This window comes from Saccopteryx leptura, chromosome 4, assembly GCF_036850995.1.
Source record: "Saccopteryx leptura isolate mSacLep1 chromosome 4, mSacLep1_pri_phased_curated, whole genome shotgun sequence".
Lineage (NCBI taxonomy): Eukaryota > Metazoa > Chordata > Mammalia > Chiroptera > Emballonuridae > Saccopteryx > Saccopteryx leptura.
This window is the reverse complement of record NC_089506.1, coordinates 125843828-125863281: the sequence shown is the minus strand read 5'-3', so window position 1 is coordinate 125863281 and position 19454 is coordinate 125843828. Positions and strand designations below refer to the sequence as shown.

General features: G+C 54.6%; 3 protein-coding genes across 5 annotated transcripts; 2 read left to right on the top strand and 1 right to left on the bottom strand.

Annotated features, from left to right (window-relative positions):
• The first annotated feature begins 6 nt into the window (after positions 1-6).
• Positions 7-6608, top strand: SIRT7 (sirtuin 7). 2 transcript variants are annotated; one of them, XM_066381570.1, is made up of 10 exons: positions 7-156; positions 231-368; positions 467-571; positions 2990-3060; positions 3141-3213; positions 3971-4069; positions 4142-4378; positions 4503-4583; positions 4741-4847; positions 5923-6608. In XM_066381570.1, the coding sequence occupies exons 1-10, from the start codon at positions 7-9 to the stop codon at positions 6119-6121; spliced, it is 1260 nt and encodes a 419-aa protein (XP_066237667.1). In that variant the 3' UTR covers positions 6122-6608. The 2 variants fall into 2 exon arrangements, with proteins under 2 accessions (XP_066237667.1, XP_066237668.1); XM_066381571.1 differs by lacking the exon at positions 5923-6608 and adding an exon at positions 5280-5362 and having other exon boundaries at positions 23-156.
• Positions 6609-6938: 330 nt separating this feature from the next.
• PCYT2 (phosphate cytidylyltransferase 2, ethanolamine) lies at positions 6939-13497 on the top strand. Of its 2 annotated transcripts, XM_066381568.1 has the most exons (13): positions 6939-7097; positions 9252-9340; positions 9572-9733; positions 9959-10025; positions 10309-10393; positions 10581-10625; positions 11262-11400; positions 11593-11675; positions 11872-11949; positions 12172-12237; positions 12383-12448; positions 12617-12705; positions 12789-13497. In XM_066381568.1, exons 1-13 carry the CDS (start codon positions 7009-7011, stop codon positions 12898-12900), a joined length of 1170 nt encoding a protein of 389 aa, XP_066237665.1. In that variant the 5' UTR covers positions 6939-7008; the 3' UTR covers positions 12901-13497. The 2 variants fall into 2 exon arrangements, with proteins under 2 accessions (XP_066237665.1, XP_066237666.1); XM_066381569.1 differs by lacking the exon at positions 9572-9733.
• On the bottom strand, positions 13091-16087 carry NPB (neuropeptide B). The gene is made up of 3 exons (XM_066383629.1): positions 16040-16087; positions 15610-15776; positions 13091-15572 (listed from the first exon to the last, which is right to left on the bottom strand). Exons 1-3 carry the CDS (start codon positions 16085-16087, stop codon positions 15416-15418), a joined length of 372 nt encoding a protein of 123 aa, XP_066239726.1. The 3' UTR covers positions 13091-15415.
• Positions 16088-19454: the final 3367 nt, after the last annotated feature.

Below are 19454 nucleotides of genomic sequence, written 5' to 3'. Positions count from 1 at the left end.
GCGCGCATGCGTCGGTGCGCGGCCTGCCAGAAGGCGGAAGCGGAAGTGCGCTTCCCGGGAACGATGGCAGCCGGTGGTTTGAGCCGCTCGGAGCGCAAGGAAGCGGAGCGGGTTCGGAGGCTGCGGGAGGAGCAGCAGCGGGAGCGCCTCCGCCAGGTACGATGCCGCCGCTCGCCCCACCCCACCGTCCCCAGCTCGCGCCGCTCTCACTACTTGCCCCGCGCCCGCAGGTGTCGCGCATATTGAGGAAGGCGGCGGCCGAGCGTAGCGCGGAGGAGGGCCGGCTCTTGGCCGAGAGCGAGGACCTGGTGACCGAGCTACAAGGTCGGAGCAGGCGGCGCGAGGGCCTGAAGCGGCGACAGGAGGAGGCGAGTCCCGCAGCTGCCTGGGCCGGGCCTCTCTCCGGGTAGGGAGCGGGTGGGGCGTACGGGGTGGGGCTTAACGACCGTCATGGGGGTCTTGGCAGGTGTGCGACGACCCGGAGGAGCTGCAGAGGAAAGTAAGGGAGCTGGCCGGCGCCGTGCGGAACGCCAAGTACCTGGTCGTCTATACAGGCGCGGGGATCAGCACGGTAGGGAGACGAAGCGGGGACAGTCGCGCCCCTGGGTCGGCTCCCGGGTCCACGAGAAATTTGGACCGCCGGGACTGGGAGCGAGCCTGGGGCGCCCCCTTTTGGGTGTTTGACCTATGGACCGAATACAGTATTCTAAGTTGAGTAAAACTACTGATTAACAAAAAATTCACCTTAAAAGCGGCTACGTGTTTCTTTTTTTAGAGAAACTCGAAATGACTCCATTTGAAACCTCACTAAGTAGAGAAACATCTTTAAAGGCTTGAACTTTATTATACTCAGAGACAAGGAAGGAATATAAAAACGCACATAATAGCTTAGTACTTGCAGGCACCTTCTCCTTTCAAAGTTAAAGAGGTTATTGTACTGACCCAAGGTTATATGGGCAGAGCTAAGCCCAAAACTGTGTCCTGATTCCCTAATCGTTTTGTTTTTTTTTAATGTTGGAGTAAGGCAAGTAGAAAGCAAGGCAGTGCAAATTCGAGTACACTAGATAAGGAAGAGAAATGCGTTGGGTTTTGAGAAGTTTGATTGAGAAGCTCTCCTGGGCTGTGGAATATGGGTGACTAGCTTTAACAGTGTGAGCGCACGTTGTCCAATTGATGGGTGTGTGTTGAGTGTGACCTATGTGTAGGCCCAGCTGAGATAAACACCGAGGATCTTCATCCTGGAGAAGCTCCTAGATGACAATAACAAGGCATGTAAGCGAAGAACAATAATGTGAAGCTGGCTGTGTTAGGTCACCAGAATAGAAGTTCAGTTACACCCTCTGTGGTCTCAGAGTTGGGAATCCATCCCACTTGTTTTTTTGCAAGCCTTGGCACTGAGTCCGGGCCTTGAAAGACGAATAAGGTTTTACAGATGAAGGGGAGAGTAAGACGCTCCAAATAGAGATGCGTGTGGAGGCCTGGTAGAAAGAATGTGCCAGGCCTGACCTGTGGTGGCACAGTGAATAAAGTGTTGACCTCCGAATGCTGAGGTCACTGGTTTGAAACCCTGGGCTTGCCTGGTCAAGGCACATATGGGAGTTGATGCTTCCTGCTCCTCCACCCCTTCTCTCTCTCTCTCTCTCTCTCTCTCTCTCTCTCTCTCTCTTTCTCTTTCTCTCCTTTAAAAAAACTGAATAACATTTAAAGTATATATATATATCTTTAAAAAAGAAAAAGAATGTGCCAGGTGCGTTGACTGCTCTAACTTACAAACAGCTGGAGTATAGGCAGTCTGATCTGTCTGGTCACATGTGAATTCCCATTGTGAGATTATTTTAAAGCAGTCATTATCACCTCTTAAAAAGTTGTAACTGGCAGGCCCCGGCTGGTTGTCTAAGTGGTAGAGCGTTGGCCTGGCATGCAGGAGTCCCGGGTTCGATTCCCGGCCAGGGCACACAGGAGAAGCGCTCATCTGCTTCTCTCCTTCCTCTCTGTCTCTCTCTTCCCGTCCCGCAGCCAAGGCTCCATTGGAGCAAAGTTTGCCCGGGCGCTGAGGATGGCTCCATGGCCTCCGCCTCAGGCGCTAGAATGGCCCTGGTTGCAACAGAGCAACGCCCCAGATGGGGAGAGCATCACCCCCTGGTGTGTGTGCCGGTGGATCCCGATTGGGCGCATGCAGGAGTCTGTCTGACTGCCTCACCGTTTCCAACCTCAGAAAAATACAAAAAAAAAAAAAAAAGTTTTAACTGGCTATTTAAAGCTCTTTTTGCTTTGAGCACTACTGTTTGAGGTTCTACTCTCCTATGCGAGTCAGACCCACTGATTAGGGTGGACTTAAGCACCAGAGAGGAGACAGGGCTCCCCAGAGAGATTATTCAGCCTGAGGAGCACAAAGCACCTTGATCCTGGCACTCCTTCTCTATCTTTTAGGTGGCTTTGTTTCACTGGTTTGGGAACTTGAGAAATTCAGTAGTGTTTCCAGGCATCCCCAAACTATGGCCTGCGGGCCGCATGTGACCCCCTGAGGCCATTTATCCGGCCCCCCACCGCACTTCTAGAAGGGCACCTCTTTCATTGGTGGTCAGTGAGACGAGCACTGTATGTGGCGGCCCTCCAAAGGTCTGAAGGACAGTGAACTGGCCCCCTGTGTAAAAAGTTTGGGGACCCCTGGTTAGCCTATCTTTGTGGATGTAAGGCAGGAAACACCTCAAAAGGATGGGACTGGAGGGTCCTACCTAGGAGTTCACTTTCTGCATTGGCTAAGCCCTGGGGACACAGGTGAGCCTGACCAGTCCCCACCCCTCAGTATGGAGGACAGGTATGGCTGCAGAGCCAGGCTATACTTGGTATGGGAGAAGCCCCCCGAGGAAGCAGGGCTCACTGAAGCCTCAAATGTGTTCTGAGAGAATCATTTGTTCCTGTTCTTGAAAAGTGCCAGTGCCTATAGTGGTGCCTCTTCACTGGGCTCATTTTCCTTCTGAACACTCAGGCAGCCTCTATCCCAGATTACCGGGGTCCTAATGGAGTGTGGACGCTGCTTCAGAAAGGGAGACATATTAGGTAAGCAGCCTAGTACAGCCTTCCCCTAAGTTAAGCAAGAGCAGCATGGGCCTGACGTTTGCTTCCCTTCCACCTGGCAGTGCTACTGACCTGAGTGAGGCCGAGCCAACCCTCACCCACATGAGCATCGCCCGCTTACATGAACAGAAGCTGGTAAGAGCCCCATGTGACTAGTTGGTATACCTGCCATGTCCGTGGTGTGGGGCCTGGAGCAACCACCTTGGTGCCCAAGTGGCAACTGCATCCTGACTCTATTAGCCATGGACCCCATGATGAGCACCCACCAAGTGGTTAAGACTCCTGGTTTGACCTCCTTCTGATCCTTCTGTGCTTCCTCTCCAAGAGAAGAGGGCAGCTTCTTCTCTGAATCAATACAGAGAGGACTTATAGCAGTGGTTCTCAACCTGTGGGTCGCGACCCTGGCAGGGGTCGAACGACCTAAAGCCATCGGAAAATACATATTTATTATACAATACATTTTTAAATAAAATATGTATTTCCGATGGCTTTAGGGACCCCTGTGTTTTGGTTGTTGGACCCCCGCCGGGGTCGCGACCCACAGGTTGAGAACCACTGACTTATAGGAAACCTGGAGACCCTCTGTGAATACCTTCAATTAAGGGAGCCTTCAAGGGCCTGAAACATAATGACCCAAGAGAACATCTGGGCCCCAAGCCCCTGCCTGGCTGAGAGGGGGTGATGTAAATGTCCTCCAGGCTGTTCGAAATGCTTCAGTTGTTGGTGGCTGGCCCTCCTGAGTCCTGCTGGGCCCAGCCTGCTTCCCTGATTTTGCCTTCAAAGCTTCATGCAAGGTTGGAGTTGCCCTGGTTTGTGAACTCAGAACAGTTTTACCGCTGAGTGCTGCTTCCCCACAGCCCTCCTGCTGAGTGCCACCTTGTTTTCTCTCCAGGTGCAGCATGTAGTGTCCCAGAACTGTGATGGACTCCACCTGCGGAGTGGGCTGCCTCGCTCAGCCATCTCAGAGCTCCATGGGAACATGTACATTGAAGTGAGCGGTACCTCTGGGGCTTGGAGTCTGGGTGGGCCAGCAGCTCCCACTCACAGTGCTCTCCATCCTCAGGTCTGCACGGCCTGCACTCCCAACAGGGAGTATGTGCGGGTGTTCGATGTGACAGAGCGCACTGCCCTGCACCGACACCAGACAGGCCGGGCCTGCCACAAGTGCGGGGCCCTGCTCCGGGACACCATTGTGCACTTTGGAGAGCGGGGGACCCTAGGGCAGCCTCTGAACTGGGAGGCAGCTACCCAATCCGCCAGCAAAGCAGATACAATCCTGTGTTTAGGCTCCAGCTTAAAGGTACATAGATAGCACCATGGATGGAAAGGGAGTGACCCTGTTGGCATCTAGCCAGCTTAGCATTGGACCCCAGCTTCCTACAACCTTGTTTTCTGGTATGTGTGTGGTATGTCTGTCCCCACAGGTTCTAAAGAAGTATCCACGCCTTTGGTGCATGACCAAGCCCCCCAGCCGGCGGCCCAAGCTGTACATTGTGAACTTGCAGGTAATGGGGTGTTCAAAGCCATATCTTTAGACACAGAATCCCTGGAACATTTCTGTCCTACACTCAGGCATCTTGGGCATCTGGATGGCAGGACCCAGGCTGCAGGGCATTGTGAAGGAGTGAGGTGCTGACTTCACTTGCCTTCCCTTGTCCCCAGTGGACCCCAAAGGATGACTGGGCTGCCTTGAAGCTCCACGGGAAGTGTGATGATGTCATGCAGCTCCTCATGGAAGAGCTGGGCCTGGAGATCCCCCGCTATAACCGGTAAGGGGGCACAGGCACATCCTTCCACCCCTTTCCCGCCCCTGTGTGGATGGACCATGTCTGTCTTCTCTCATGAGCTAAGCATAGAGAAGGTTGTGAGATGTTGCAAATAGTTTCTGAGGCATGACCACAGTGTGGTAGCCTCTTCAGGGACTGGCCAAGGCGCCCTGGCTGACGTGACTCCCTTTGGACAGAGGGAGTCTACTAGTGTGTCTGGACATTCCGTTTACCTCAGATGGTTTGGAGGGGGAGGTCCCTGAAGGGACATGCTCTCAGCAATACTGGTCGAACAGAATCTTGGTGCAATTGTTTTGGGGAGCTAGCAAATGGGAAAGCTTAAAGAAACTGTTCCTTAATACAGAATTTGTGATAATTTAGACATGGTATATGTATTGAGTAAAAAGTTTACACTTTCTTTCTCTGAATTTTCAGGGTCTTATAGGGGAAATCAGTAACTTCTTTTAATCAAAGGGTTCAAGAATTAAGGATCCCTTCACCTTCTGGGCCTGGCAATTCTTGTATGTTATGTTTGTGGTGTTCTGTAATGTGGGCCTATTGTGTACTGTACTTTTTTTTTTTACATTAACAGCTCATTTTCCTTATCAGTGCTTATCTGTATCTTAAGTTTATAATATGTGGTGGTTCTACATCTCAGACACATGACCTCACCTGGGAGCCTGTAGGCCACACCTCCCTAGTCAGCTGGCCTTCTGTCCTATCAAGTCTCACAGTTGGGGAAGGGGGAGAGGGTCTGGTCCACCTGCCCTTGGCCTTTTGAGTGAGAAGTGGGGCCCAGAGTTGCTAGTGACTCATCCCTGTTGGGACTACTGCCGCCCTACCCGGGTGTGCCTGGCTACTAAATCGCCAATGAGGACACGTTCTGCTGAGGCCAAGGTAGTCTGGGAGCTTACCCCTGTTGCAACTCAGGAACAGTGGAGCTTCCTCCAAGCAAAGCCTTGGTTTTGACACAGGGAGGGAGCAGGGTCACCTCCTCAGTCAGCTTTCCCATCCTGGGGCAGGTTGTGACTGTGAGAGGCTCCTAGGCATGCCTGACACAGCTTTCCCTTTTCGGTAGGTGGCGGGACCCCATCTTCTCTCTGGCAACTCCCCTGCGGGCTGGTGAAGAAGGCAGTCACAGCCGGAAGTCACTGTGCAGAAGTCCAGAGGAGCCCCTGCGGGGGGACCAGGATACACCACTTAGCTCAGCCCCCATCCTAGGCGGTTGGTTTGGCAGGGGTTGCACCAAACGCATGAAAAGGAGAAGAGTGACATAACCTGGTGCTTGACTGAGAACAACAACTGGCACTTGGCCGATGGCTGGAACTAGTGTCACCTAGAAGGCCAGGACTGCCCTGCAGAGAGAATTCTCTGGGGGTGATATTTTCACCATGACATGTTTAGTCATTTGTCTTGGTGAGAAGCTCCCTTGCACTGCTGTGGTTGCCTCCTCTCCCTTCTCACATGGGCCTGAGTGTTGACATCTGGCCCATCCAGCCTTTTCCTAAGGAGGTGACAGCCACACCTTCCTGTGAGAACAGAACTCGGGATATTTCACACCAGGCCTGCCAAGAGGAAGCACATGCTGCCTTACCTCATTCACCAGGCTAGTAGTCTCAGGGGCTTCAACCCTAGTTCTACTTCTTCCTAAAAATGTTAACTTTATAGTAAACACTTTTCTTTATTGGTATGTGGCAAAGGCGTGGTTTTGAGCCTTACCTCTCAGCAGACCGTTGTATTGTTATTAAACATCTCTGCACTGTCTTCATGTCACTGGGTGACTGCCCTTCTAACGCTGCGGGTGGGTGGGAGCAGCCTCCCGGCTAGGCTCCTTGCTGATGGGGCAGAAGGTGCTCCACGTGGTTCTGCCCCGCCCTCTTGCCTGGTCTAGCTAAAGGCGGGGACGCGCATATGCTGTTGGCTGCAAACCCAGGAGTGGGGCGGGTCTCGGGCCTGGCAGCGCGCACCATTGATCGAAGGCGGAGGGGCGGGGTTCAACTTTGACAGGAGAAGTTGTGCACGTCATTGGCCGCTGGGGCGGGAGGGCGGGCGGATCAGCTCTCGCCATTGGTCGTGCGTGGCTGGTGAGGCCCGCGTGACGGGGCGAGGCGGCGACGGCCACTCGGGAGTTGTGAAGAACGGTCTGCGCAGCGGTTACGGGAACATGATCCGAAACGGGCACGGGGTGGCGGGCGGCACCGAGCGGCAGGGCCCAGGGGGCAGGCACGCCGTGCGGGTGTGGTGCGATGGCTGGTGAGCTCGGCAGCGGGCGTTGGCGGGAGGGGGCCGGATCAGGGTCATGGTGGCCACTGTGCTGCCGCCTGGGGACACGTCTGTGAGCCAGCCGGCCTTTTCCTGGAGGGCTTCGCTCGGGGCCGGGGCTCGGCCTTCGATTGTGGGGGAAGGGTGGCAGGCGGCGGACTCCGGCTGTTGGGGCCCGTAGGACGCCTGGGAGCCGGGGCCTCCTCTGCTGTGGCTGCACGGCGTGAGGGTCCACGACGCAGGCTAGGCCCCTGGCCCAGCCGCGGGGACTCGGAGGGTTTTGAGAGAAGCGCCTTCCCGAAGGCGCACCTTCCCCGACCTTTACCAGTAAGCCGCCGACCGAGCCAGTCCAGCCCGATCAGCTCGTGGACCGTGGTAGCGAAGGTCGTGCGCATCTAATCTGACCAGTCTAATTGTTTAAGTGTTATCTGAAGGAACCAGGCACCCAGAGGTCTTCCCCAGGGTCTCTGTGTCAGGCTCCCCTGCTTGCCCAGCACAAGACCAGAGAGATTCTCCTGGGTGTCTGGGCAGCATCAGCGCAGGAATTGCGTGACTCCTCCAGGACCCCCAGTGAAGCCTCTGGTGCCCATCTGCCCTCTTCTGGCGAGCTAGACAGCGGAATTGTTCAAATATGTTTGGGGCTGTCAGGTGATAACCTGCCACCTGCAATGCTTCCTCAGACCTTTACCTGATGGAAGCAGAGGAGAAAACACACCCTTGTTTGTGTACTTCTGCACTTGCATCTGAATCATTTTGGGAAGAGAGAACCTGGCTTCGTGTCTGTGGACTCGGACCTTGACCCTGGCTAGGCCAGGTCTTTACCCCAGCCAGCCACAGCCCCAAGGCTGTAGTGACTGGGACACACCTGTACCCAGTGCCATTTTGCATTCGGTGCACCTCCTGGCCCAGTCCTTCCAGTGGTACCCCTAGATTTGGATTTCCCTGTTATCTTACCCTAGGGCCAAAGCTTTGTGACTCTACAGGCTTGTCTGCTGGAGCCCTGTGTGGTGAGATGGGGGTAACAAGTGGCATTGAGTAGAATGGCTCTAAGCCACCTGGAGAAGCAAGGACAGCTTCACCTATTCAGAAGACAATGTGAAGTCGTAAGAAATAGAACTAGCTTGAGGATGCAGATCCGGACGTGCAGAGCAGTGGAGGGATCTCCCCAGCACACACAGGAGGCCAGTGGGAACCAGGCATACAATGGCTACTGTCATATAATGCCTTCAGTTGAGAGTTCACACTTAACTAGGATCGGATTTGAGGGTCGAACTAGGATGCGGAGGACCCAGGTTCAAAACCCCAAGGTTGGCAGCTTGAGCGCAGGCTCATCTGGTTTGAGCAAAGCTCACCAGCTTGAGACCAAGGCCGCTGGCTTGAGCAAGGGGTCACTCAGCCCCCTGATCAAGGCACATATGAGAAACAATCAATTAACTAAAGTGCTGCAACAAAGAATTGATGCTTCTCATTTCTCTCCCTTCCTGTCCGTCTGTCCTTATCTGTCCCTCTCTCTGTTTCTGTCTCTCTCTCTCTCTCTCTCTCTCTCTCTCTCTCACACACACACACACACACACACACACGACTCTAGAACCAGGTGACGAGGAGGTGGTTGTTGGCCCCAGAGTCTCTTTCTGGAGGCTATGTGGTAGCAAGCAGGATCTCCAAGCCAGCGATTGCCCTTGTTCATTGGTGGGACTTGGTTTCATTTTGGCCCCAGAGACTATCCACCAGTCTCAGGATAGTAAAAAATTAAGCCCACCCCTCCCTGAATTTTATAGCTTAAAGGGATCAGCCAAATGGTGCTTTGCCTTTGGGAGGGGGGCGTGAGGTCACACAGTCCCAGGATTGGGGAGCAGGGACTGTTCTGTGTATTCTCTAGCTCTCAGGACCTGCAGTCCTTATCCCTGGGCACAGCCAGACGCTTGCTGAATCTGGCCTTTGGCCCAGGAACCAGTGCTGTGCAGAAATGAGCACCCGCCTCACCTCTGAAAGCCCAGCCAAACCCTGGAGAGCAGCTTCCAGTGGCGGCTTCTCAGAGTTTTCCTAAGGAAGCTGCAAAGGAGCTGCATACCATTGCCACCTATGGGCCATATACAGTACCTGCCATTTTCAGCCCAAGTTCTGACTGCCGTGCCCTCCCCACAGCTATGACATGGTACATTATGGCCACTCGAACCAGCTGCGCCAGGCACGGGCCATGGGTGACTACCTCATTGTGGGTGTACATACCGACGGTAAGCTAGGACTGCTGTGCCCACCCCACACTCCCATGCCTAACTGGGGGCTGCCCAGTTGCCAGGGGGAATCCCCAGTATTACCTGGGACTCTGGTTGGGTGAGGCCATCCAACAAACTGTTCTGAGCAGCTGTGCTGCCTCAAGGACAGGGTGCTGGCTGCTTAGGTGTGGGAGGGTATTCCTGCGGCCCATCCCTCCATGAGTCCTACCCTCTCTTCTCTGGCCTTAGAGGAGATTTCCAAGCACAAAGGACCCCCAGTGTTCACACAGGAGGAGAGGTACAAGATGGTGCAGGCCATCAAATGGGTGGACGAGGTGGTGCCAGCGGCTCCCTATGTCACCACACTGGAGACGCTGGACAAGTACAACTGCGACTTCTGTGTACACGGCAGTGAGTGGGCACTCAGGGCAGGCTCAGACCACAGGGGTCTTGGGAAGTGCAGGGTCTTCTCATGCTTTGGGGAGTTCTGAGCCCTTTGGGAATCTGAGCACTCTGGGTCCTTCCCCAGAAACAAGCCCAGGCCCAAGGGCAGGCCTGGAATGGGGGATTGTGAGCCCTAGAGGTGTTGGTGGCTTAAGGTTAACAATCCTTGTTCCTGTGTGTGTCACCTCTTAGATGACATCACACTAACTGTTGATGGTCAGGACACCTATGAGGAAGTAAAGCAGTCTGGGAGGTACAGGTGAGCCCCATCATGACCCCCTTTTGAGGAGTGGGACTCCGTGTTCCCCTCACTTCTCTTCCTGCAGGGGGTACGTCCAGGCCGTGACCTATGTTTCTGGTGGCCGTGACTGGGACTGGGAGGATGCTGCATAGCAGAATGGCAGAATGTCCCAGTTTTCTGCCATAGCCCAGAGCATTGAGGAAATGCTGCTCTGTGCACAGCATGGCCCCAGGCTGGGTTACCCTTAGGTGGGCTGACATGAGAGCTTTGACCCTACTTCTGTTGCTACCTCTGTCCCTAGAGAGTGCAAGCGTACCCAGGGCGTGTCTACCACGGATCTCGTTGGCCGCATGCTGCTGGTGACCAAGGCCCATCACAGCAGCCAAGTAAGTCTTTTGGGATGGGGGCAGACTCTCTGAGGTCCCCTAGCTGAGGACATTGCTGAGAGGGAAGGAGGCGCATCTACCTTGCCCTGCCCTTGTCCCTCGGGGGACTTCAGGACCATGGGCTTCAGTGTTCTGGATTTGGCCACATCTAGAGGGCAAGTCCCCCAACTCCCACCCTTCCATGCAGGAGATGTCCTCAGAGTACCGGGAGTATGCAGACAGCTTTGGCAAGGTGACTGTTTCCCAGATCCTCACCCTCCATTCTGCTTCTTGCCTCCGGGTACTGACCAGGTACTGACTGACCATCACTGCCTATAGGAGGAGCAAGGACTGCCCACAGACAGGTAGCCTCTAACCAGGCGGCCTGGCTCTTTCTCCCTTTCTAGACCCCTCACTTGACAACTACCAGGGAGATGCTTTTCTCAGAAGGCCACAGTGGCCTCAGGGTGCGGGGTCCCCACGAATGTTGTGTCCAATGGCCTTCCTGGATCTAGTGGTGGCAGGTGCAGTGCATTCTGTGGCCACAGGGTGGAGCCACAGTTCCATCAGCTGCGGCCGGGGGGGGGGGGGGGGATCATGCAGCCTGACCATAGTTTGGAAGAGGCACTGGGGTCAGTCTTCACCCTCAGTGTCCCTGCCTGAGACACCTGCTGGGAAACAGCACCTGAGCCAGTGAACCAGCTGGCAAACTGCCGCTGGGGTTTACAGTTCTGGTCTGTAGCCCCCACACCTGCTTCCTCCAACCCACATCTATGCCTCCCAGAGCAGGCAGGCAGGTGTATACAGGCAGACCCAGCTCAGAAAAGGGAGCGGTAAAGAACACGTCTGCAAGGCCTCTGTCACTGACCAGATCCCTCTTGGCTTACAGTGCCCAGGGGGGCGGAACCCCTGGACCGGGGTGTCTCAGTTCCTGCAGACATCCCAGAAAATCATCCAGTTTGCTTCTGGGAAGGAGCCCCAGCCAGGGGAGACAGTCATCTACGTGGCCGGTGCCTTTGACCTGTTTCGTATCCTCTGTGAATGGGGGCTTGCCCCAGCCCTTTACTTTGTATATCTACACCTGCCTAGAGGGTCCTCACTGACTTCTTGAGGCCCTGGGGTGAGGTGGCTGGGGGGCACCATGGTTGGCAGGGAGTGCCGAGGCCGGATGGGAGGGAAGCTGTTCCTGCCCTGTTGTTTGCTCCTGAACCTGGACTTAGACATCGGGCACGTGGACTTCCTGGAGAAGGTTCATGGTCTGGCAGAGAGGCCCTACGTCATTGCTGGCTTGCACTTTGACCAGGTCTCAGCCCCAGACAGTGGGTCATGGGGGCCCTCTAGGCAGGCACTGGTGGCCCATGGGGAGCGTGGTCCTGGATGCTGCTGGAGGCAAAAAGATCTGGAGCCTGTTTCTGGGACAGAGTTGTTCTCCAGGCCTTCCCCACACTGGCAGGGCACCTGACAGTGTACCTGCTGACCCACCCCCAATCTGGCCTTAGGAGGTCAACCACTACAAGGGGAAGAACTACCCCATCATGAACCTGCATGAACGGACCCTGAGTGTGCTGGCCTGCCGGGTGAGCGTGGGGCCTGCCTGTTGAGCACAGGGTCAGTAGGGTGTGCCAGGCAGAATGGGGAGGAGGTCCATCAGAGACCCTGGACTACCAGCCCTGTCATGCTCCCTCCTCAAGTCCCTGTGTCCCCACTGGCAGCCTCTCAACTGGCATTTAGGTTCATCTCCCACCACCCTCTAGTTAGGTAGGATCCTGGCTAACTAGCTGTGCTTACTGTTCCCACAGTATGTGTCAGAAGTGGTGATTGGGGCCCCTTACGCAGTCACAGCAGAGCTTCTCGACCACTTCAAGGTAAGGCTCCAGTGGTCTGGGTCCTGGACAAGGCTGGGCTAAGGCAGGAACTAGGCAGTGGACAGAGGTTATGGCTACCTTCCTGGGGGCAGAAGACCACATGGAGTGGTGGTAGGAGGGCTCCCTGAACCATGCTTCTCTGCAGGTGGACCTGGTGTGTCATGGAAAGACAGAAATCATGCCTGACAAGGACGGCTCTGATCCATACCAGGTGGGGCATGCGAGCTCAAGCCCCTGTGTCTGTCTGAGGGCCTCACAGTCTGAAAAGGCAGGATGTTAACAAGCAGGAGTAACTGTTCCCACCACACCAGGTCATCTGGGCAGTCTCCTTGGGGTCCAGAGGGGGGCTTTGATCTCCCCCTTTCTCCCTGGCCTCCAGGAGCCCAAGAGAAGGGGCATCTTCCATCAGATTGACAGCGGGAGCGACCTCACCACGGACCTCATTGTCCAGCGCATTATCAAGAACAGGTGAGGCCTCTGATAGGCTGTTGAAGCACCCAGAGCCCAGCGGGCCCGAGTAGTGCACAGAGCTCACCCCCAAATTCCCCCAGGCTGGAGTATGAGGCCCGGAACCAGAAAAAAGAAGCCAAGGAGCTGGCCTTCCTGGAGGCCATGAGGTGGCAAGAGGCGCAGCCTGAGAGGGAAAGCGATGGTGCCTTCTGACAGAGAGGACTGTCAACAACAGCCCTGGAGGTCGGCCCTCCCTGCCCTGCTTCCTGTGCCTCAGAGTCTGACTCACATGGTTTCAACAAAGCTGTAGGACCCTCCTCCCCAACTGTCTTGTCCCTGGAAGGGCTGGTGAGGAGGTCACTGCCTTCCATCACCTTGCAAGGCACCTATTTTGCAGCAGGCCCTTGCATTCTTCCCACTAAGCTACACAGAAGTAGCCCAGCACAGTAGAACTGCCCAGCACGCAGGATGAGCAGAGGGTAACTTCAACAAGAGGGGTGCCACCCAGGCCCAGCTTTCATCTATCTGACTACACTGTGCCCTGTGTAATCCCACCCCTGGTCAGCTCCTGCAGACCTGAGCTACACACTTCCTGCCTGCCCAGCTCAGTAAGAGTCCACTTCAGGGAAACAGTGATCCGAGAGGCCACCGCCTTTCCTCCTGAGGGTGCAGACCAGGCTACCTCCTGCATGGGCACCCTTCTGCCCCTGTGTCCTGCTCCCAGGCCAGCCTCCTGCTCTCCCCACAGATCTCAATCTTGTGCATAACTGGCTAGTGTGTAATGAAATAAACCTGGTGGGAGGCGCTCTATGTCAGGTTGGCAACCCTGCTTCCCACCACCCACCCAGCAGGGAGGGGAGTGGCAAGTGGCCTGGCAGTGAGGAAGCCCTCAGATTGCGGCCCCAGACCTTGGGGCTGCCTGCCTCATGTCAGGTTATAACAATCAGGAGGGGAGCAAGAGCCTAGTGGGGTCCCCCAGGCCTGGGTCTGTCACCAGGAAGATGAGAGGCTATTTCTGTAGCTCCACAGAAGGCCACCCATGCAGGAAGGCTTGCAGTGGGGGTTGTCCACAGAATCTCAGGCTCTCTGGCACACAAGTTGGACCCACTTGGAGCAGCCCTGTGGCTACAGGTTGCTGACCTGATCACCTCTGGGGCAGAAGGAGGATAATTTGGTTGCTTCTCCATCCAGCAGTGGGAGCCAAAAGCCAGCATGGCTTCCCTCTAGTAGAAAGTGGGCCTTTCCTTTCTTTCGATTTTATTGCAGTCTAACTCAGAACTCCTGGCAGAAACAAGCAAGGTGACCATGAAGGTGCGAGTGCGCGCGCACACACACACACACACATACTGGGCAGCCTCCAACCCCTTGTCTCCTTCCCCAAGGTGGGGGACACTAAACTGTGAGAGGCACAGGGCCCTCCCTGCATCTCTACCCCATCTGGGCACCCCCAACTTGAGGAACCCCATGGTGCCAGATCTCACCACACTCAAGATACCTAGGCTATAGGGACCCACTGAGCAGAGGAACTAGATAGGCCTGGGTAGACTCAGATGGGGCAGACTGGAGAGTGGTCAGTGGGCTTCTGGATGCTTGAGTCAGCCACAGACCTGCCTGGAGCCCACCATAGGGTGGCATCCGAAGGTGAGGACAATCCCAAAGCAACAACCAGGGAGCTCCAACCAGGACATGGCCTGGGGGTCCAGGTCAGCACCCCTGGAGACACATCTACCTAGATACAATGGAACTGAGATCCAACCAGTCTCCCTGAGCAGAGAGCCCTGAAGCCCAGCTAGCCAGGCCCTCCATAGGGTGGGGGATATCCCCGAGGCAGGCCCTGGACCTCTGAGACCAGGGCTCAGATGCTCACATGGGCCTCAGCTAATGATCCTAAGGAAACTTAAAGTCGGCTTCAATGAGGAGGAGAGGGGGGCAGGAATCCACCTGCTAGATTTCTCCAGTAAGACAGTGAGTGAGCTGCCAGCCAGCACACAGCTCCTCCCTCCTCGGGGTAGAGGCAGCTACCTGGAGCCAGGTGCACTTGGTTCGTTGGTTGGCAGGTTCTTCTGAGCAGCCTGTTCCTCCTGGAGCCACAAGTCTGACTGCTATCTGCTCTGTTTTGCCAGACCGAGCCTATTCATTGGCACCATGCCAGTTTCATTGTCCTAGGCACAATGCTAAGGAATTGGGGGGTTCCAAGAGAAAAGTGAGCTTCAGGCTCAAACCAGGATTCCAGGCAGGAGGACAATCTGTGTTGAGTAGTTGTATCTTCAGTAGGGGCATTGGAGCTGGCTGAGTGAAGGGGGAAGGCGACTCTTGCTGGGACTGGAGAGGTCAGACATGGTGAGCAGTGGGGGCTCTAAAATGCAGTAAGGCTGGGGGCTCAGAGAGTTCACAGCACCATTTTCTTGGAACAGTGGGGTTGGGGCTGCTCCTGTGCAGGGTGTTTCAGGAGAGCTGGTAGCCTGAGGGACCTGGAAGCAGGTAGTGTAGGCTGGGGCGGAGTCCAGGTTTATGGACTACAATCGGGCCCTGCTCCCTCCAGCAGCGCCCCCCCCCCCCCTGCACACATACTTAGGCCGCTGAGCTTGTCATTAATTCACTTAGCGTTTACTGCGGGGTGGGTGGTACTGGGTGCCGTCTCCTTAGGGGTCTGGGTATGTGCTAGCTGGACTGCCTACGGCGGGGACACCTGCGGGAGTCAAGCTACACCCAGTGTCGGGTCGGGGGTTCAAGTGCTGCGACAGTCTGCGGCATGCAGCGACAGGAAAATAACTGCCTTGCCCTGGAAGGTGGCGTGGTCGTCGAGGAGTCGCTCATAGATCTGCAGGTTTGGGGTGCCATCCTTGACGCAAATGGTCTGTGGGCAAAAGTAGGCTGAGGGGGCGCTCCCCACCCTCCAGCGGACCCGCCGCCCGCGTTCACAGGGCTCGGCAGGCTGGGCGCAGCTCTGCAAAGGCGCCAGGCCTGCCCGAGGTTCCCGCGCCCGCGGGGGCTTTGGAACGCCGCGCGTAAGGAGACTCGCGGAAGCTGAACAGCAGCCCCGCATATCGGCCCACCAAGTAGGAGCTGGGCCACGCTGCCTGCTTGTACTACGCGAGGCCGCGAAGCACCAGCAGCCAGCCGACACAACCCCAGGACGATGGCCACCAGTGACACGAGCCAGGCCATGAAGACGGCATGTCAAGGGCGTCAGGGCTTGGAGCTGCGGCAGCCAGGCGCCTTATATCTGAGGGGGACCTGGGGGGACAGGCTTGTGGAGGGCGGTACAGAGGACCTGTTGGCTTGCTCAAGAGGGTGCAGACCCTTGTTGGAGGTACTGCAACATCCGTCCAGCACTTGGTGGGGCCCTGACTTTCCCATTCTCTCCACCTCCTCCACAGTCCAGTTTGTTTCCAGCCATGCCTACCTGCTTGCTGCTGGGATGGGGTGCCCATGGTCTGGCCCAAGGTGTCTGAGAGCAGGAGCAAGTGGGGCTGCATTTAACCCCTAACCAATCTGAGGGCATCCCAGCCCTGAGTCACCCCCAGTGCTCATAATTTGGGAGAGCCACTGACCGCACTTGCCCTTGAGAGACCATTTTTCCCGTCCTAAAGGGGAACTGACCCCAGGGCCAGAGTTTCTTGAGAAGAATCTGTCTGGGTGGGCTGGAGTCATGGTCTGTTTCACACGCAAGTGGTAAGGCTCTACCAACAGGGCTGCTACTGGCAGTATCCTCTAGGAAGAACAGGCAGGCAGCAATGCCAGGCCAGGGCTCTGGAAACTGGACCAGGGGGTAGCCAGACAGATAAGAGGCCCTGGGGATGGGTGGCCTCAGAAGCTTGAGGCTTTCTCTCCATTTATCTTCCAAACATTCTGGGGCTGGCCAGAGGACAGGAGACATCACTGCCCAGTGGAGGTTCATTTATTGCACACCTACTATGTTCCAGCATCCAAGAGATGAATTGGAACTAGGCACTGACTGAGGCAAAGCTGGAAAATCGAGATGGTGGCAGGATGGCTCACTGGGGGAATGACACAGAGCACTCAGGGGGAGATGAGGAAAGGCCAGGGGACATCTACAAAGGCAGTGGTGTGGCCCTGCGCCTATGGAGGAGGAGTCTGGGGAGGGAGAGCAGGCTGAGGCTGGGGGTCCAGAGCTTCCTGGTAAGAGAAAGATGACGACTCTGGGTGTGTGCAGGGCCTGCTAGGCAACTGTGCGCCCAGCTTGAGGTGGACTAAGTAGGCCCTGAGAGAACCAGGCTGGAACCCAGGAAAGTGCTGAGGAGTCCAAGTGGCAGGAAGTATGGGTGGTCCTCAGGAGGCCACTGTGTGACCTGGGGCAAGCTGGGAACCCCTCTGGGGCTAAGAGCAGCTATTCCAATGGACAGGATAAAAGCCTGAGAAGCTGGGTCCCCATGGGCACTTCCTGTCACAGGAAAGAATTCCCCAAAAAAGGCACAAGTCCAGTGGGGCAGACCAGGATAAAGTCAGAAAACCCTGGGAAGCTGCAGGCACTCTCCTCCAATGGGGTCCTCTGTAGTGGCCCACCTCCCTCTCCTGAAGCCCTTGTGACTCCCTAGACCCAGACCCATTGTAGACAAGAGAGGCTTCGACAACAGAGTAGCTGCCCAGAACCCAGGGCCAGATGTAAGGTCTGCAGGGTGATGAGAATCCCAGGGCCTGAGAAGGTACCAGGCAGGGCCACCAGCCCTCACATGGCAGGTGACATTGGTCATTAGATTCACTCAGGCTCCTTTCTTCCTACTCACACTCCCCAAACGTCTTCCTTTGGAAGTGTCCTCCAGGACAGCAACCACTCAGGAAGCCCTGCAGCTGGGTTTCTGGCCAAGGGGCACCTGACGTAAGGGTTCAGTAAGGGCGATGGTCCCCAGGGATTCCTTTCCTCTGGGCACAATATTCAGGCAGGAAGTAGGACCAATAGGCCTGCCCCTCTGAGTGAACTGCCCTGTCTTCTCTCCCCAGGATCTAAGGACAGGTAGATTCAGCAACTACCACCCACTAGGCCAGCAGTTCTCAAAGTGTGCGCCAAGGTGCACTGGTGCACCCTAGATTTCCAGGTGCGCCCTATGGTATTCCAGAGAAATATGTGCTTGTTGGGGACCAAAAAACCAACAGGGTTTTTGGAGTTTAGATTTTTGGGGGACAGAGAGGTGTGGGGAATTGGCTGTATGCTGACAGTCTACCCAACCCCCCACCTCACTTGCCTGTTTAGGTTGCAAAAGGCTGTTAAGCTGTGGTGCTGGATTGTTTACACTACCCTCTATTTTCCGGGAAAGACTGGAGGCAAGTTTCTTCTATCTTTATTTTGGTGTAAAGCTAAGATGATATAGTCTGTCCGTAAAGTCATGGTGCACTTTTGACCAATCACAGGAAAGCAACAAAAGACGATAGAAATGTGAAATCTGCACCAAATAAAAGGAAAACTCTCCAAGTTTCATACCTATTCAGTGCAGTTCGATGTGGGCTCACACACAGATTTTTTAGGGCTCCTTAGGTAGCTATCCCGTATAGCCTCTACAGACTCATCACTGACTGATGGCCCCAGAACGGGGTTTCTCCACCAAACTGCCGGTTTCCTTCAACTGCTTATCCTACAGAGTAATGTTATTCCTATGTGGTGGCGCTTCATTATAAACGCACCGATATTCATGTTGCACTTTGGTCATGGATTTGAATTTAGCAAGCCACAGAACACACTGAACTTTCTTCTGTACCGTCCACATCTCGACTGGCATGGCCGTGGGCTGCTCCGCTGTATACATGGTGTTAGGTCATCATCTGCGCATGCGCACATGCTGCCACATCATCCTACAGAAACTGGGTTTTCCTTTTATTTGGTGCAGACTTCACATTTCTATCGTCTTTTGTTGCTTTCCTGTGATGACCAGTCAAAAGTGCACCATGACTTTACGGAAACACTGTATATGGTGGGGGTTTTGGATTGATGATTAAACATAAGGAATTATCTCTTGAAGCCTTTTGGATTTCTACAATAGGATATGTGGCAATATCTAAAGAAGCTTTGAACATTTTACTACAATTTTCAACATCCTATTTATATGAATTAGGATTTTCTACCCTTAACACAATTAAGAGTAAAAAGAGAGGGATTCTTGCCTGACCTGTGGTGGCGCAGTGGATAAAGAGTCAACCTGGAAATGCTGAGGTTGCCGGTTCAAAACCCTGGGCTTGCCTGGTCAAGGCACATATGGGAGTTGATGCTCCTTGCTCCTCCTCCCTTCTCTCTCTCTCTCTCTCTCTCTCTCCCCTCTCTATAATGAATAAATAAAATCTTTAAAAAAAAAAAAAGAGAGGAATTCTTCAATGTGTTGATGAGGAAATGAGAGTTTGCCTTTCAAATATATGCCCAAACATTGAGGAAATCGCTAGGACACATCAGACTCATGTTTCTCATAAACACAAGAATGGAAAAACTTAACACATTTGTGCCAGGACCTGTCGAATTTACTAAACTTACTAAGATATTTATATATATAAAAAGATAACTTGCCTTACCTGTGGTGGCGCAGTGGATAAAGCGTCGACCTGGAAATGCTGAGGTCGCCAGTTCGAAACCCTGGGCTTGCCTAGTCAAGGAACATATGGGAGTTGATGCTTTCAGCTCCTCCCCCGTCTCTCTCCTCTCTCTCTGTCTCTCTTTCTCCCTCTCTCTCTCCTTTCTAAATTGAATAAATAAAATTTAAAAGATAACTTTTTTGTTGTTTTTTAATTTTTTAACCTTTACAAATTCTAAAAAGTATAACCCA

Excerpts from the sequence above, each read along its gene's own strand:
- SIRT7 (XM_066381570.1), top strand. The coding sequence starts at position 7 with ATGCGTCGGTGCGCGGCCTGCCAGAAGGCGGAAGCGGAAGTGCGCTTC. Across the intron at positions 4,379-4,502 it reads GTTTAGGCTCCAGCTTAAAG|GTTCTAAAGAAGTATCCACG; the intron begins GTACATAGATAG and ends CTGTCCCCACAG. Across the intron at positions 4,848-5,922 it reads GAGATCCCCCGCTATAACCG|GTGGCGGGACCCCATCTTCT; the intron begins GTAAGGGGGCAC and ends CCTTTTCGGTAG.
- NPB (XM_066383629.1), bottom strand. The coding sequence starts at position 16,087 with ATGGCTGGAAACAAACTGGACTGTGGAGGAGGTGGAGAGAATGGGAAA. Across the intron at positions 15,777-16,039 it reads GAGGTGGAGAGAATGGGAAA|TACAAGCAGGCAGCGTGGCC; the intron begins GTCAGGGCCCCA and ends GGCCTCGCGTAG. Across the intron at positions 15,573-15,609 it reads CGCCCAGCCTGCCGAGCCCT|CGCCCCCTCAGCCTACTTTT; the intron begins GTGAACGCGGGC and ends GAGGGTGGGGAG.
- PCYT2 (XM_066381568.1), top strand. The coding sequence starts at position 7,009 with ATGATCCGAAACGGGCACGGGGTGGCGGGCGGCACCGAGCGGCAGGGC. Across the intron at positions 11,401-11,592 it reads CGGTGCCTTTGACCTGTTTC|ACATCGGGCACGTGGACTTC; the intron begins GTATCCTCTGTG and ends ACCTGGACTTAG. Across the intron at positions 11,676-11,871 it reads CTGGCTTGCACTTTGACCAG|GAGGTCAACCACTACAAGGG; the intron begins GTCTCAGCCCCA and ends ATCTGGCCTTAG.